This window comes from Theobroma cacao, chromosome 1 (genome assembly GCF_000208745.1).
Source record: "Theobroma cacao cultivar B97-61/B2 chromosome 1, Criollo_cocoa_genome_V2, whole genome shotgun sequence".
NCBI classification, from domain to species: Eukaryota; Viridiplantae; Streptophyta; class Magnoliopsida; order Malvales; family Malvaceae; genus Theobroma; species Theobroma cacao.
In genome coordinates, this window is record NC_030850.1 from 28,026,393 (window position 1) to 28,044,649 (window position 18,257).

Sequence of the window (18,257 nt, forward strand, 5' to 3'; positions counted from 1 at the left end):
CTGGTTTACTGTTGATGCGATCTCTTTTCCTTGATTCCTTTGGCTCAAATACCATGTACTGAGACTTTAGCTCAACCTGTGTGATCTTAAACTTTGAAAATAAAGTTTAAGTAAGCCTCAAAACCCACAAAAGTGAAAGCTAAAAAATGAAAAAGAAAAAAAACCTTTTTAGAAAAATAAAATGCTTTGTATTTCTCTAGTATCTATTACAAATGAGGAAAATGGGTATTTATAGGCTAACGATTATCGTTTATGGGATATGATTAAGTGGATTTAAATTTGAAAAGGGATGTTCAAATTTAAATCAAATCCTAATCAAATCAAATCAAATTCTAAGCAAATTTATTCAAATTTAATTACATAAGATTTTACAAGAATTCAAATTAAAACAAACTCTTAAATTGGGTTGGATTTTCTTGTTGGGCCTATTGGCTTACTTAACTACTTGGGCTGCTAGTTTGCTAACCTATTTGGGTTACCTAACTTGCTTGGCTTGTTGTTTGTTGGGTTGCTTTGCCTGGTCTGAACTCTTAAGTTGTGACACATGGAATCAGATTGTCGACGATGGAAGGATGGTGCACCTTTAACCTTTGCTGATGAGTTTCAATCACTTGTTAATAAAGAGTCAACATTAGGAGATGTTTTTGAGATTTGTAGTGTGATAGAAGAGATAAAGAAGAAGAGGTGAGGCAGCAAAAAATTTTTAAATCTCCAACAAGATCCAAGTAGAGGAAGTGGGCCATCAATCACTTACCTTCTTAGAAGCTTGGCCAAATTACTTTCCAAAAATTCCAAATGCTTTCAATTTAAAATCTCCATATATGTTTATTACTTTAATTCGAAGTTGAAGCTTTTCTTTCCTCATTGCCACTCTAAAAACAACCCACAATCTCCTCATCTTTTCATAAAGCCATATTTAATGGCCTCTTTTAAGCCTTCGATTTCTCTAAACTCAAATTCTTACATGTAAGATGACCACAATTTGGCACATAAATCACAATTAAGGTATTTCATTGCTATTACTTATGCTTTCCTTCTCTCTATCTAACATCTATAACATTGTCCTAATGATATCTATTCTAAAAATTTTTATTCATAAGTTTTGCAAAAAGCTTTAAAAGTTTGAAATTTGCAAGTTATTCCCCTTGATTGTACCTAATTCCATGATCTCTTTTAAGCCCCTGATTTCTCTAAACTTGATAGATCATGTGAATGTTAGTATAAGCCTTACAAGCCAATTTGTGGTTGTATGGAAATTGTAAATTTGAGATATTCATGTATAACATTTTGTTATTCATATTAACTTTGAGGTAGTTCTTTATCTGTAAGTTTGTGATTTAATTACATTTTCTACTTATGTAGATAAAGCCCATGGAACTATATATGCCCTGCAAAGGAATTGCATTAGGATAAACTTATGAGATCCTTATGCATCAAAGTATTATTCTTAAAAGTTCCTGATCATTGTATTATTGAGACAAGGCATCAATAATGCTCAAAGATTGACACATGTTATGTTCCTTACTTGTGAAGTAAGCAATAACTCTCATAGGTTGAAGCGTAGAGATACTTCAAACTAGCATATGGGTGCTTGCCATAGGAAAGTGAATTCACTGAACATGACTCGCCATGAGAAGTGCATTTGGTACCTCATTCAAGAGTCTATGCAATACTTCGCATATGTTAGTTATGTAACTACTCCCTAAACTTGAGACACTAGGTTGTCTTTTATGTGGAGTACTATGCTTTGATTTCATCCTTACAAGTGACTAACCAAAGATGTCAAAACAAGATGTTTTTGGGTATAGAATGAAGCATATGAAGGCTAATGAGTGGTCAAGATAAGAATCATCACCCCAAGTGATTCAAGGGGAAATATCTGATTAGTTCTTGGTTGACATTAGCTTAATCAAATCCTTAGCCAAAGTGATTAAGAGATTATGAAATGAGTTTCATAAGTTTTCATAAAGCTAATGATCTAACTGCAAGAACAAATATGAAGGTCAATAAGAGTAGGCATTGCACCAAACTCTTATCATCTTTGGGATATATGATGAGGGAATGAATTACACTGAAAAACTATACATTGAAAGGTTGTCAAAATATCCTTTGACTCGCCTAACAATTGGGTGGCCATCATGCATTATTAGATGCCAATCATAATCTATAGAATTGAATTAGTTAATTTAAAATTGAATATGTTTCATTCAAATTAATTAATTAATAATATTGTAATTCAATTCCATTGCCAACATGTTAACAACCTAATGGGTCACACACAAAGGTTGCAATTTGGATTAAATTGAGAGTGTGATGATTGATGTTAGACTTAAATCAAAGTCTAGGTTTTAACTACTAAGGGCCTAATTAAAAGAGTTTAATTAGGCATTGGTTAAATATTATAATTGTTATAATATTAAGGACTTATTTTACAAATTTTAATAAGTTAAACCTAGATATAAATATTACATTGTAGCCACTCTTTTTAAAAGCAACAAAAGAAAAAAAATAACTAATATTTTTTTTCTTGAGTGCTGCCATTTTTTAGAAAGTTTTTCCTTTTTAAAAAACTTCTCCATTGATTCTTTGTCGAAAATCAAAGAAAAAAAGAAGACAAACCGTTGTTCACTTACTAGCACAAGCCCGTGACATAAAGCTCTCTCCTTGTGAAGGATCCATTGCAATTTTGTGTGTAACATTAGAGGCTAAGCGTTTGAGTGGTTGGGATTCTTTCACACAAGAAGGTGTTCACGTTTTTTAGTACCAAAAGGAATCCATTTGATTGCGATATCATTTGGAAAGGTAAAAACCTTTTTTTTAATTTTCTATAGTGTTTAACTTTGCATTAAACAATCAAGGTGATCCAAAAGTATGAGACATTGTTTTTATTTTATTTTAATTATTTTTGTTATTCCGCTGCGTTGATACTCTAATCATGCCGTTCCTAGTAGTGGAATCCTCTGATTCCCAACGTGTTTTTGGTGAGGTCCATGTCATCATTGGACTAGTTAGACATGGGTCAAGACTAGAACCATCAAGGAAGGATCTAGGTTAGAGTTCAAGGATGAGGTGTACCTACTGTAATATGCTTTCTTTATGAAAGTGATATGGGATGATTATTTTGTTAGTGTTGCCCTATTTCATATCATATTGTTAAATTTATATCAAATTAGAATCAATGTAGTTTAGATGAATGCTGTTGAAGGAATAAAAAATCTACAAATTGCATTTGACAAGAGTATTATAGGCATTTGAATGCCTTGTACAAATAAAAGTCTGCTAACATGATGTTCATCATTGCATACAGAACAACTTTTTATACATTTTGTAACAAATTATAATTGTACATATGTAAAAAGTTAATTGGTAGGATAAAACTAAGAATACACACAACACACACACATATATATAATATTCAATTTCTTGCTATGATATGTAATAGTATTCATAATTTTTAAGATCAAATGTTGATAAAATTTTAGAAAATGCATATTAATCGAATACTTAAGAAAATCATGATATTATCATAACAAAGTTTTCATCCGATACAAATCATGCTAGGTGGCGCGGATATCTTGTAATAGATCATAAATATAGATTACAAATAATGAAATGGTTTTGAAACCAGCCTTGGTGTTGGATTTTGTAAATTTACCTTAACCACCTAAGCTGGCCTCTTTAGCTGACATGGTAACCATCCGTCAGCCGAGAACCCTCTTCTTGGGCACTTTTGGCCCATTTCTTTTGCTGCTTTATAACTAATCCCCTCTATTTTTTCTTTTTTTGGAAATCCTGAATGATAGAGTAGGAGTCCACGTCAGCGTAGCCTCCACAAAACACATACCCATCTTGGCGTAACAAAAGCAAAAATACCCAGATTAAAAAGCAAACGAAATTTACCTCTCTCCTTATAGTATTAGCTATAAATGTAAGGCTCAGTAAATCATCCAATCTCGATTTCGAAATCATTTTACGTTTTTCTCTTCCCAATTCGTCCGGTGCTACTGTATCAGGGAACTCATTCCCTCTTCCCTCCAAAGGTAACTTGTTCCCAAATTTTAATGAACTATTTTCAGATCTGAATTTCTTCACCTTCGAGTACCCTATTTCACCAATGATTTTCCGTCTTTTTTGGTTCTCGTTCTCCTCTTTTTTATATTTTTTTTATTTCCATCTTTCTTGAACTAATTTCGTTAAATTCTCGATTCCATACAGATTTTGTAAGTACCCAAGGGCTAAAAGGCTTTCACTGGTATACGAAGCAGACCAAAAGGGCTTTTTTTCTCGGCTTTTTCACAGACATGAATCCTAGACGGTCAGTTGAATCGCTATTGTGCGATTTCTGTAACCAATAGTTTGGTGGCGTTAAATTGCTTGCTTGGATCTGTATGTAAACTACTGGCATCTGATCACGTTATTTGAATGGCTTTGCCTAAATTTCCTTATTCACCTTGCCCCATTCCTTATTTATTTTCCTTTTGATCTGATGTTTTACTCGTTTCCCTGACAATTCCATATGATTTTTAGCAATTTTTGCTTGTGTTTGAGAGTGGTTTAATTTCTTGGATATGATTACCAACTCTCAAGTCATATCATTAAAACAAGGTGTGACGATGTTTCTTGAACTAATTTCGTTAAATTCTTGATTCCATATGATTATGTTCATGTCTTAAATCAATATTTTCAATCTCTCCTTTTGAAAGCTGAACTTCCAATCTAAAAGTATATCTGAATAATAGAATGCTCTTTCATAATTAATCTTCATTACGACCTTCCTTTTTCCTCTGAAGGAAATTTTGTCATGTAATAAGTATTCTGGCAGCCTAATAAGATCTGCATGTGTGCAGAGACATGCGTAACAACAGAGTTGCTCTTTTTGATGGCATTGAGGAAGGTGGAATAAGGGCCTCATCTTCTTACTCACATGAAATTGACGAGCATGATAATGAAAGAGCAGTGGAAGGATTGCAAGATAGGGTCAATCTGCTGAAGAGAGTAAGTCTGACCTTGGCTGCAGAACTGAACCCTATCTATCTCATGCCGTTATTAATTTGCATTGTTTGGGCTGCATCAGGATTCAGTATAGAGCCACTTAATGAATAAGAGCTTCTTGGTGTTTTAGCCTTTTTCTGTTAAGTGTTAGCTTCTTAGTATTCAGTATAGAGATTCTTCTATATTTTATTAATTCCTATTCTTTCCCCATTTCTTCACGGAATATATATATCTATATAACTTCTTGTTTCTGTGAACATAAATATAATGCAAGCATATTCTGATGCATGTCACTTCAACAGCTGTCCGGTGATATACATGAGGAGGTGGAGAGTCACAATCGAATGCTGGATCGAATGGTATGTATGCAGCAGCAATAAAACTTTCTTCTTCTGGATGATATTGTTTTTGCTGCTGCTGATGTTAGTATATGGTCACATGGTTTTCATTTAGGGAAATGATATGGACGCATCAAGGGGAATACTCTCAGGAACCATGGACAAGTTTAAGATGGTATGTGAACTAGATAACCTTTGTGCTCTTTGTGACTTTATGGAACTTCTCTTACTTGCAGCTTTCATATCTTCCTGACTTGGGTCTGCGGATTTGTGTCTGTGTCTGGTGCATCGACTGTTTCATGTATAACAATGAATTTGATCTGCCTCAGGTATTTGAGACCAAATCAAGCAGGAGAATGTTTACACTTGTGGCATCTTTTGTGGTTATTTTTCTTGTCATATACTATCTTACTCGGTAATTGGTCCATGGTGTATTTGATAAGTTGCAAGCTTTATATGAGAATTTGCAAGACCTTTTTATGCATGGCTACTGTAAACAATGTGCTTCGTACATGTAAGATATTCTGACATGTTTGTATAAAGATGTTTGGTATATCAAACAGGCCTTGAAGGCATGAACTTGTTAGCAGTTAATGTGCCTTTTGCATAATCTTTCTTCTATTCCTCTCCCAAGTTGCAACTCAAATGGAGCCAATGGCTGGCTACTAAATCCAGCTCGGTTAATCGTTGGTTTAGTTACAGTTTTCCTTACAATTTGTTGTGTTTGATTTTTACAGTGTGGTGGGAAGAAGCAGGAGCCAGGAGGGGATATTTTGTTATTTAGTAGCAGTAATTTGTTTGGAGAGATGATAGAGAAAGTATTGGTTGGTGCATGATTCCTGTTTAGAAGTGCTGGGTTCAAATCCTTCTTCTTCCAATTAAAAAAAAAAAAAATGAAAAAAATGGAGGAAAATGGAAGATGACATTATTGGGGGAAAAGACAATTGAACAGTAAATGCGGTTGGGGTTGGGTTGTGTGTCGTTTCTTTTCTTTGTGGTAGTAATGATAGACATAATTGGGTAAAGAAAATAGAGCATGGGTAAATGACGAGTAAATGTTTTTCCTTCCAACAAGTAAAGCGAATGGTTCTTCCTTTCCTCATTTAACCTTCAGCCACTGCCAAATTCTTGTCGTAAGTTGTTGCCCTGTTGACACGTCCGAAAGATAATAAAAGAGAAGCAAGTTTTCCTCGTTTTGTGCCTTCATCTACTCATGTTCTGTTTGAGCTTCAAGGTCCGAAAAGCATGCATCAAACAATCACACTTGGCATTGAGTATTTGTCTTCTGGTTTAGACCAGAATGACATCACGCGGATCTGAGACCTTTAATTACGGCCGTTAACTTGGGTTGATTAAACCTTTCACTTTTCATGAAAAGAGAGGATCAGTTTTCAATTTTCAAATTGCCGTCCCAACAAATCCGCAGGGATTATCGCCTGTGTTTTCCACGTCATTCATTGGGCTTTTGATATGCACCATAGAGTTTGGACTACTATAAGAAAATCCCTCCAAGGCCAAAATGAACGTGCACCAGCCGGGAATCGAACCCGGGTCTGTACCGTGGCAGGGTACTATTCTACCACTAGACCACTGGTGCTTGTTGCAATGTGATATCAAACACCACTTTTGTAATAATTTGAGTCCAAGCACAATCATCTAATAGTTTTTCAGGCTTAAACCACATGTTTCTTAAAAACTTAAATTCAAATCATTAATAGATATTGACTTAAACCTTTATATTGATTTCAACAATCATATACATATTTGATATGGGATGAAAGTATCATAACCCTTTATTGATGACCTACCATAGATAAAGTTGCTAAATATTTGGTTTTTCTTCCTTTCTAACAGCTCTTCCTTTTCTCCCCTACCCAAGTCCCTAATATTTCAAGTCAATAAAATCATGTGTAAGATCCTTACCTTTAACAGAAGCTAAAAAAACTCACCTTATCTGCTTTGCCCTTTCTCTATGATCCTATAGTTCTAGCTTTGAGAATGCCTTTATAGTTCCTTGACTAAATGTTCAATTTGGAGTCAAAACTTTTGAGTTTTGCCAATTTAGGGTCAAACGTTTCAATTATAATAATCAAGGGTAAAATACTTTTGGTACCATACAGTTAAGGGTTAAAGTGAGAGGTGTCTTACGAGTGTAAAACACGCACATGACGTGGACATTGACTTGGAAAGGTAAGATGTGAAAGGATAGTTTTGTCAAAATATCTTTTTTGTCAACTCAAAACGATTCAAGTTATAACGTGGTGTGTAACAACTTTTTCATCATGACGTTTAACGATTAAATTTTTCAATATGATATATAACAACTAAATCTTCAACATGACGTGTAACAACTAAAATTTTAACATGGCATGTAACAACTACATTTTTCAATATAACATGTAATAACTAAATTTTCAATATAGTGTGTAACAACTAAATTTTTTAATATAGTATATAACAACTAAATTTTCAACATAACGTGTAACAATTACATTTTCAACGTGATTTTTTGTCGCATGTGATACACACTTCCTTTACCTATTAACTTAGCCCTTAATTGTAAGGAATCAAAAACGTTTGACCCTTAATTGTTACAATTAAAACCTTTGACCCTGAATTGAAAAAGTGTCCAAACATTTAGCCTGAATTTGAGCATTTACCCAAATTCCTTCCATGCTATCTTGAAACACCAAGCATAGCCTCCGACCCACTTCCTATGTATATCTTCATCCAATATGACCTTTCCCTTACTTCCTAACTATTTCTTAGCTCTCCTACAAGACTTCCATAATTTCTTGTCATGCCCCAAACTCAAAGATTTAGGATATAATAGATGTCACATCCTCATGAGATGAATCCTATAAGCATGTAAGACAACAAAAATCATACTAAACCGAATATAATATCTTCAAAAATCTCTTCAAAATTTACACTTTAAAAAACCTAAAGTCTCCAAATGTAATAAAAATATAATTCTCCAAAAATGCCAAATTTTATCTACTCATTACACTTCTTCAATAACTAAAACCAAGTGCTCACATCAAAGCTAATATAAGATATAAATAAATGGGCAAATGCTAGCCAAAGCTCTCATCAAACAAGTCTAGTTCCCTAAAGATGGAAAAAATTTTAAAATTTGTAAAAATGATGAAAATTAAAAGAATGTGTATAACCACTCAGCAAGTAACCTACATCCCTTCAATTGAATTAATTATGCTTAATATTTAGGCCAAAATTATCAACAATCATGTAGATGTCAAAATAAAATTTGGGTAACCTCATCCATAAACATATTTTCTCCAAAATCATATTTTCAGATAACAGAACTGATATAAATTTTGAAATTTTCAAATAACAGAACAAAATATAATTTCACAATTAATGGTCTCTTGTAACATGGTATGACCACATTTAACCTTTGTGGCATAAGTCAGAATCAAAACAAAAATTACAATTAACTTGAGTGGCATAAGTCAGAAGCATATAAGAAATAACCCTTAGCTGCACTGAACAGATATAATAAAAACCACTATCTGTAATCGGTGGTACAATTTGAAATCAATCTCATATCACAAAGTACGTGTTGACTTGGCCAACATTTAAACTCTATTGACAATGTCAGAGCATAATCATATTAGGAGACAAAATAAAACATATTTTTAGATTACTCAAATTCACAAAACATTAATATCCACTTTCATAAAGCACATCTCGTGTACATCAAATTTTGAGTATGTATTCACAAATATAGCCATATATGTATATATTAGACAAAATTATATTCAAATTTCAAAATAAAAAATCACGATTCATGAAATTCACATTCTAAAGCTATCATAAGGAAATCATATACATACATTTTGCAGGTACAACCCAATGTAATAAATGAAGGGACAAAATATGATATATGTTATATGAACGCAATTCACATTAATGATGATTTTTTAAGGAATGAAAACATTAAATGGATATCAAGTCACTTATCTAATTTACTAAAACAAAAAAACAAATGACAAATAATCAAAATTCTCTTGAAGCCTATTAATTCAATATACTCAGAATTAAAAACCAACACTACTAATTTATCAAAACAAACCATGACCCCCTACTAGTCATTCTAAGGCATTTTGAATGTAACAACCTCTTTCGCTAACCAAAAACTAATTTTGAAATATTTTTGAAAATTTAGATTGATTTTGATTTTGATTAATAATTTATAAAATACATAAAAACATTCAAAACTTAGAAACTCATAGGTTAAAGTGCAAAACCAGTAACAAAGATGGGATTTGATGAAAATATTTCAAATACTAATTAAAACTAACCTCTTGAAGATTGTTAACTTATTTTTCGAAATGTATCAATTTAAAGATAATTTGTCAAACAAATATTTATTCATGCAAAAATTCACTAAAATTCAAATAACTCAAATTTCTGAAGTTTCTATTGAAATAGGTCAAATATTGATCAAAAATATCTTTCAAAATAATTAAAAATGAATTTTCATAAATTCTGCAATTTTAAATTTTTATGATCATTTGGCCAACTTTATGCACTTATAACTTACAATCTAGGTTGAAAACAGAGGCATAATCAGTACCAAATTTAACCTTACGTATCATACTTTAATAACCAAATTTATTTCAGAAACAAAGATGGTTTGAAACACAACTTTCAAAGGCCAAAAATTACAAAATCTTTATTGAAATATCCAAAATTTCTTAATTTCAGTTTCAACTAAGTAATTTTGAGCCTTCGATTCTCTTAACACAAAAATCCCCTAATTGAACCATTGAAAAAAAAATGAAGAACACATTTCGTACTACAAGAACCCGTAAAGAATCGATTCAAAATGTTACCGGAATGTGGAGTTTTGGTGAAAGTTAAGTCTTTAAAATTGTCAGAAATGAGTTTACATTCAATTTCAAATATTCTTCTCCTAATCACTAAATCAAATGGGTGCTACAAAAACTATTAGAAATATCTTTTCAATACCTTTCCATTTGGTTCCCATCATGTTTCCAGAAATTTTATTTTAAACGGAAATTGAAAAAATATAAAATAAATTTAGAGATTTTGTGCCAAACTATGCAAAATATAAAATTTTCATGAGTTTAAAGCTAATCATACCTTAACCAGTTTTTTCTTGAACAGATTTACCTTCTTTTGCCTTTCTTCTTCTTCTATAGGTCATAACTCACTTGCGTTTATGATTGTTTAAATAAATCAAACATAAAAAATTATAACTACTCCTATTTGTCAAAAAAGTCTTTTCTTTTATTCTATCATCACAAATAGACTACAAAGGTTATAATTACAATTATAACAAGATTGACTCAAAGAAAGGTGAATATTACATTTCTCTTCTCAATTTTCTTCTTGTTCCTCTGACCTTTGTCCCATTTTGGCATCTTTGGTGCATTTCATTATCCTTCTTAATGTGACACATTCATAGCGTCCACTCTCTATCTCAGCCTCACTTCCCTGCTCATTGCCCAACTCCACATTATTTTCCACCCCAGCACCTGGGACACCGTTCCTCCGCTGGCCATCTGTCGCCTTACACAAGCTTCTTAAAATGATCATAAAATTAATTAGCTATACTATTTAGAAGAGATATTCATTTACATGAATAAAGAGTGTGTCTATATACATATAACCTTTAATCTACGCAAGACTTGGGCGTAGGGATTTCCTTGTAGAATTTTCAGCAGCATCTTCTCAATTTGTGCACTTAAATTTGCATTCCATAACTGTATAATTGAAAATAACATGGATTATTTTCTTCACATCATGGTATACGTATAGACACCTTGTCTTGAGGATGCAACATCCTTATCTAACCTAACTCCAAATTATGCGAATGACAACATACTCTTTCTATGCTGTAATGTGGTTTGAAATACATTCACTAGCTTTTGCAGTTTGAAAAGAACAAAAGTGGTAGCTAGCTTTAATGTATTTCCTTCTATTGAAACGCAATGGTTCCTTCTAGTTAAGCACCGCTTGTGTAAGTTTTACGTGCACTGGACCTTCCAAGAAATTTCTATTTGCTAATTCTTGTCATACTTTATCCAAAGTTTTAGTCCCACATGTCTAATTAAATTCCCAATTTAACAAGATAAACAAACAAAATCGGTTTGATAGCCAGCTAGAGCTAGGGAAGAATTTGATCAAGTCTGCTGCATGCTCCAGAAATTAACTTGAATGTAACCATAAGCCGGCACCAGGCTGAAAATTTCAAGCCAAAGCCAGGCTTTGACAAATGTTGTTCAGTTGTATACTGCCGGGCTTAATTAGTCATAAGAGCTTGTTCCTACGCTTTTGCAATTGCTCCTAAAGATATACTTCTTCCACGAGCTGAGACCATCTTACTCTTTCCATATCTAAACATAATTAGCATATGTTACCGAACGCTTCCCTTTTCGGTTACTAATTACATGTTATGGAAGTAAATATTTTAGCCTTTAGGTGCTGCCCAACCTTTTGCCATTGTTTTCCTGTTTCTGGAAATCATTTAGTACTTGCAGGAAAACATTTTGTTTTACTCAAGCTGCTGATTTTATGTCAGTCCTTCAATTTGTGCTCTTAGACGTTTTTCTTTTTTAAACAAAGGTCAAAGGAATTAAGGGTTTGAACCTTGAACTTGAACTTAAACTATCTGTTCATTCGAAAGATAACAACCAATTAATAGATGATCGAGTTTGGATTGTTAGCATTGTATATACATTGATATAAGTGACGATGTGACATCAAACTCTAATAGACAAAAGAATCATACAAGATATTTTGCACTAAAATTTTGATATTTTGATTAGAAATGCAAATTTACTCCGCTCATGTCCATGTACTGTATTATACCTGTGTAAATTTACTCTGCAGTTTGTGCTGCTAATCTATACTATGTATGGGACCTGCCAAAGGGTAAAAATGGATGCATATATAGAACTTTTGCAAAGATTCTCATTGGGGCTCAAAAATGTAGCATATAAACTTGTTCAAAAACAACAATTCTACCACTAGCCTCTGGAAACTTGATCCCCACTGTTCACTGAGATCCATTAAGGCGCCATATATATGCAAACCAAATCGGCTTAATTTAAGGGTTTTTTTTTTTTCCAACTTTATATCATGCATATACAGTATATGCACTGATGATAAAGTTGCCTTTAAAGATGGAAATGACTTGCAGCTGTCAGCTTATGGTGTTGTTCTATCACACTTAAATTCAAGAATCATATCAAGCTTTTGGTAACTTCACAGCGCAAATAGTACTAATGCAAACAGATGTGTCATCCAATGACATTGAAACGCAATTTTTTCCTGAATTCGTTTTTAGAACCAAACAAACGAGACATTCTTGTTGTATAGCCTAATGATCTTCTGAACTTCATAAGCTGACAAAAGATGGTGATTTTTGTTGGATACCAGTTTCAAATATGACAACTTGCGACAGGAAAGCAGTGCCTAAAAGAATTCGTCTAGGAACATTTGTCGTGAAAGCCTTATTAGTTCACGACAGGATGGGAGTAACCAAGCCAACCACAAGCAAAAGTCTTTCCTTTACGATCTGCTTTATTCACTGGATTTGATTTAGTACCCCACTGTAATTTGATTAATGCTAGTGATTTTAGCAGATTTCAATATACTTATCTCAATATTCTATGTACGTGCTGTGTGTAAAAGTTAAGTCTCCATATGGACGGTGTTCTTGCTTATTCTAACAGGAAACTAGGAAGCACATCTTGAAAAATTTATATCTATACAATTACTAGTGTTATTTTTTGCTCAGCCACAATTACTAGTTAGTATACTTATAACCTAACTAGCTAGCAGCATATCATAATATACCTACAAAAGGAAGTTTTGATTAACTCAAATCCACTCTCTTAATTTTATCAATTATTCTGCAGAAAAAAATTTCAATTAAGAATTTGATATCAGGATTACAGTTGGCGAATGTGTGCTTGAATGTGGAGATATTACTTGCTCATCAGGCTGGTGACTATTCAACCCCACATCATCTGTCCACTTAAGCTTAAGCGCAAGATGCATGTTCCGATGTTGTGTGTTTCATTAATTGGTTTAGCTTCATAATCACGGAAAAGTATAAGAAAATACTAACTAGGCTCATGGCAAAAGCATCCAAGCTGCAAACGAAAAATCAGTTTACATACTAGATAGAGGTAACCAAATGATATATCATATCTAAGTAATTAATTAATGATCCGTATATCAGAGAGTAAAGTATTTAACTAACATAATTTGCTTCTATCTAGTTGAATGTTATTGGACAAAATGACAAAAAAATTGTTGAGAGAGAAAAGATGGGTTTTCCCTGCCGCTGAGATGAAAATTGGATTCATGTAACAGAAGCAAAGGTTTCCCAGTACTTACCGGATTAGGTGGCTACGAAATGTAGCTTAAGTGGAAAATAGATAGTTGCTTCCATATTTGAATCTTAGCTCCATGAAACTGTGCTATTGTTACATGAAAGAATTGAAAATCTTAAACTCAAAACGCCACGGATGGATTGTACTAAAATCCTAAACAAGAATTCTTGACCCAAGTTAGAACATCAACAAAGGGATCAGCGATTGCTCACTAGTTAAACATCAAATAATTTCCATTGATGGAAATCAATCGTAGAAAACAAGTACTGGCCACTTTGATTGACATAATCTGTTCTGCATGTAAATATTGATGTCAAAAGATTTACCCTTGAAGGGTCTTTATATATAGCACTTTATATATGCATGTATGTGTAGTCTACTTCAAGACAAGGAAAATGTTAATTCTTCTTTTGGATGAATAACAACGAAGAGAAATAGTATAATATATTTTGAAAGATTTTTGAAGTGAAAGGCATGTTTTCAGATGGGTCCTGCTCCTGGCAACTCAACTGCCTACCTAGGTTTCAATTTCATTGAAGCTTAATACATCCAAACAAGACCTAATTCATGCATGAACAAGAATAATCTAACGTAATTGAAAACCCTGCTGAGAGAAATCTCACTATCAATTGTTTTCCACCAGCCATGTGATTTAGAATGAAGTTGTATTTAGTAAAAAAAAAAATCAAGTTGTATTTCACCAAACAGTTTACTTGTCTGTGCTAATTTGCTTCAAAGAAATACATTAATGTACATCTCAATTTGATGCATGTTACTAACAGATGTTTGAACCGTGAGATCTTTTCAGATATATTTAGCTAAAACTACATGAATGATTAATTTCTGGGTTAGGGTTCATCTCTATGTCCAGTGTTTTTCCAATTTCATTCTTCCACAACCAATTAGGGTTTCCAGTAAATTCAAAAACCTTACAAAGAAAATAGCTGAGAAATAATTTAAGAAGCAAGCTCGTAGCCCCATGTCTACTAATAATTTCTCACTTTATTAAATCACAAGAGATTGCAACTTTTCAACTTCATTCAAGCATGAAATAACAGAAATTTTCAACATAATTAAGTATTCAAGTAGGAGAAAACAAGATTGTGCATAGAGCAGATAAGAAGAAGAAGATCTTACAGAATCCATCTTGCGTTTCCTCTTTGAAGTATTAGGCATGGAAAAACTCCTTTCCGCCTTCCCTTTCTTCTTCTAATTTCTGCTTATGGTATGTTCTTCTTGTTTGGTGTCTTCTCACATGTAATCGGCATAAAAATAGTACCAAATAATATATTTATTGATGTGGATGAATCGAAAGAACATGAGTATCTCATTAACTTTTCTACTTCCACATCAGAAATATATCCTTTCCTAGTAGTACTTCATAAAGAATCCACAACCACTACTGTACATAGAGAAATTAAGTTCTTAATTATTATATAGGAGTATCCCATATATATAAATTATAATACTATGGATCATGACCTAATCGAAGCTCCAAGTCTAATTCATCTTCTTGACTACTTCCATCTGTCTTCTTGTTTTCATCGTCTACACGGGATGGACCGATTCGTAAGTTAAGACTACTAGGCCAATCCTCCCCAAACGGATTCAGATGCTGTGAATTGTCTACATACAATTCATCGCTGTGGTGTGTGTGGGGGGGTCTAAAACCCCAACCTGGAGCTGGAAAAAAGGCTTGATAACTTACATGTACCTCGGGAACCATGGAGTAATGCGGCTGGCTTTGGATTGGCGGATAGGAATAGGACATTAGGCTTGCGTAATTCAAATTCTCATCAGCTTTGCCTGAAACTATAGGAACTGAACTAGGCCTGCTCTTGGCTCTATCTTTCCTGTGAATATTCATGTGCCCCCCCAAGGCTTGTGCTGTGGTGAACCCTCTCTTGCAAAACACACACTCGTAGGATCGGCCAGTGCCCATATCATCGTTGCTTTGCTCTGATCGATCAGTCTCTTCACTCGAGCTCTTCGAGTCTTCAAGCTGGTTGGCTTCCATGGAAATTAAGACTCTCCCAAAATCTCACCAAATGCTTTGTTGGAGATAATTCATAAGGTGTGGAGCAGAAAGAGGGTATTATAGGGAGGAAAAGATGAGGAGATTGTTAGACAAGAGACAAATAAAGGACATAGGCATTGGCTAAGTGAGTTCTATGAAGATGTTCTGAGAGAGAAAAGTCTTAGATGTTTGCTGGGAGAGCTTTTCTGTTAGCCGGCTGTGCTAGTGGATCCATCTTTAGCAGACAGTTAATATTTTAATTATTTTTTTTATATATTATTTGTCTGACAATTTTAAGCTCTCTCGTTGCTTTCATCTAGTTTTTCTTTAGCGCGGTCTCCATTTTGTCACCTTACCTCTCTTTTTGCCTCTGCATATATTTGTTCCCATATCTTTAATTTTATAATATATATATATATATATATATATATATATATACACACACTCAATTTTTAATTAATTCATGGTACGGTTTACTCATCTTTTGTGTGTCAAATACGTTACTGTATCCACCTATGAAAAATCCTTGAATCCCATTACTTTGCTTAAAACAAAAACAAAAAAAAAAAATTACGAAGGTAACTGAGTTAATTGACATTTTAAGAGCAAAAGGTACATGAACCCTTAATTATCAGACGGCTCTTTCCTTTGTTTTATTGACACCCAAGAAATGTTCTATCTAGAGTTAATATATACCGCTATATATTAATATATGTCTCCAGGGTTCTGAACTATGGCAGCAAAAAGTTTCACAAACAAATTAAACTTAATTAATCAAAACTGCTGCACATATTTATATATAATCTTGAATCAATTATGATGGTATAATGAAGCCTTGCTTATCACACTGGTAAGGAAAGTTGTAGGAACCTTCCTGCAGAATATATTATGCGCAAAAACAGTGTATTTTTGTACTTTGCACTTGTCCCTAAGTATAAGCTTTTTCAACCATAATTAATGGGAAACACATCATCTTTTTGTCATCACAATCAGCGTCGTTTAATTTCATAACCCCTTTTAGGTTTCAATGGTGAATATATTTTTTTTTTGGCCTTAAAATGTTCTGATATTGTGTCCCATGAATACAACATCTGATCACAGTTTTGCTTTGGTCACCTTAAAATACTTTAATATAAGAAAATGTAGAAACTAACAACTCTGCTAATTACAACCCAAAGGAAGAAATAATCTGTCATCGATTATCGATATTCTTAGATTATCCCAATTTGTTTTTGATCATTTTGCTAGCTACATTATCAAAGTGTCTCGCGTATGCATTCTTGGTTTTATTTCTATGGCATTGAGTAGCTTATATATTATAACAAGGGAAAGGAATAAAATAAACAATAGCTCTCGGTTTCTATGTGTTTTAGAGATATCAAGACCAAATTGAACTTGAGTCTTTTTCCTATCTCAATCTATATATTTTTATCTATATATGCAGGCCGACATTTTTTATTAAAGAGTAGGTTAGATATGTTAACTGGGCAGGTGTTGTTTGGTATAGACAAGGAAAATGGCAGCACTATCAAATTTCTACCAATTTTATCTTTTGCAATTCCTACAAATTCCATATTGGGAGAATCATTGCAAGGAGAAATTAACATGATATTCACTGTTTTTGTCCCCCTTATATGTACATATAATTAATATATTAATACTGAAAACAGATCGTATAGTCTTGTAATAGGTAAACAATTTCAGTTTTTGGAAAATTATTTAGTTGTAAATTAATTTAGTGATCAATCCAGACATGACCAAAAAGGCGCATAATAGTTCAAAAGAATGAGCAGACATAACTATAATATCGATATAGGAATCATTGATTAGATTATTTCTGTTATCATGGAATATTTGTCTTGATGTCATGTATAATTGGCATTTTGATTTGCTTAGTGTTAAAAGAAATGAGTTTTAGGTATGTCTAGATGACTGTTTTGACTTAGTCTGCCATTGTGAGAGGAAGGAGGTGAGAACTACACTGGGAGACTAGGACAATGGCAAGAACAAGGACGACAATAACGTAAGTGCTCCCTTGCAAGTACCTTTTAATTCTAAGGTAAAATACAAAGATCCCTTGCGATTTAATTGAGAATATATTTATTTTTTATTAATTTGAGAAAAATATCTTTTTACCTTCTGAAATTTGGTTGAATATATGTTTTTATTCTCCGAAAAGTATTAGTGTTAATACCAAATTAAATTTGAAGAGAAAGTCAAGTATGCCTTTGTTATTTATTTCTCCATTTCATATTTTATTTCTGTTTTTTTTCTTTTCCTTTTTGTCTCTTTTTGTTTTTCTTTTTGTCCAAGTTTTTTTTTTGAATTTTAGTGCTTGTTTGGCCCAACTTTTTTTCAGTTTATCTATCTCTTAAAAACAAAAGTCGGGTCAAATAGGATTTTGAAAAGCACATAAAAAAGAAAGTAGTTTTTTTTTTAAGAACAAAATCTTAAAAAGTTTCAGGAAAGGCTTCAAAGAAGAGCTTTCTCTTTTATTCTTTTAAAAATACACTATCT

General features: G+C 33.0%; 2 protein-coding genes and 1 non-coding gene across 4 annotated transcripts; 1 reads left to right on the top strand and 2 right to left on the bottom strand.

The window, feature by feature from the left end:
• On the top strand, nt 3,901-6,025 carry LOC18613189 (bet1-like SNARE 1-1). 2 transcript variants are annotated; one of them, XM_018128251.1, is made up of 6 exons: nt 3,901-4,040; nt 4,216-4,315; nt 4,848-4,995; nt 5,295-5,351; nt 5,446-5,505; nt 5,660-6,025. In XM_018128251.1, exons 2-6 carry the CDS (start codon nt 4,302-4,304, stop codon nt 5,747-5,749), a joined length of 369 nt encoding a protein of 122 aa, XP_017983740.1. In that variant the 5' UTR covers nt 3,901-4,040; nt 4,216-4,301; the 3' UTR covers nt 5,750-6,025. The 2 variants fall into 2 exon arrangements, with proteins under 2 accessions (XP_017983740.1, XP_017983777.1); XM_018128288.1 differs by lacking the exon at nt 3,901-4,040 and having other exon boundaries at nt 4,216-4,386.
• On the bottom strand, nt 6,857-6,927 carry TRNAG-GCC. Its single transcript has one exon. It is a non-coding gene; the product is annotated as a tRNA-Gly (tRNA).
• LOC18613190 (transcriptional regulator TAC1) lies at nt 13,990-15,985 on the bottom strand. Its single transcript, XM_007050303.2, has 2 exons — nt 14,861-15,985; nt 13,990-14,017 (listed from the first exon to the last, which is right to left on the bottom strand). The coding sequence occupies exon 1, from the start codon at nt 15,738-15,740 to the stop codon at nt 15,192-15,194; it is 549 nt and encodes a 182-aa protein (XP_007050365.1). The 5' UTR covers nt 15,741-15,985; the 3' UTR covers nt 13,990-14,017; nt 14,861-15,191.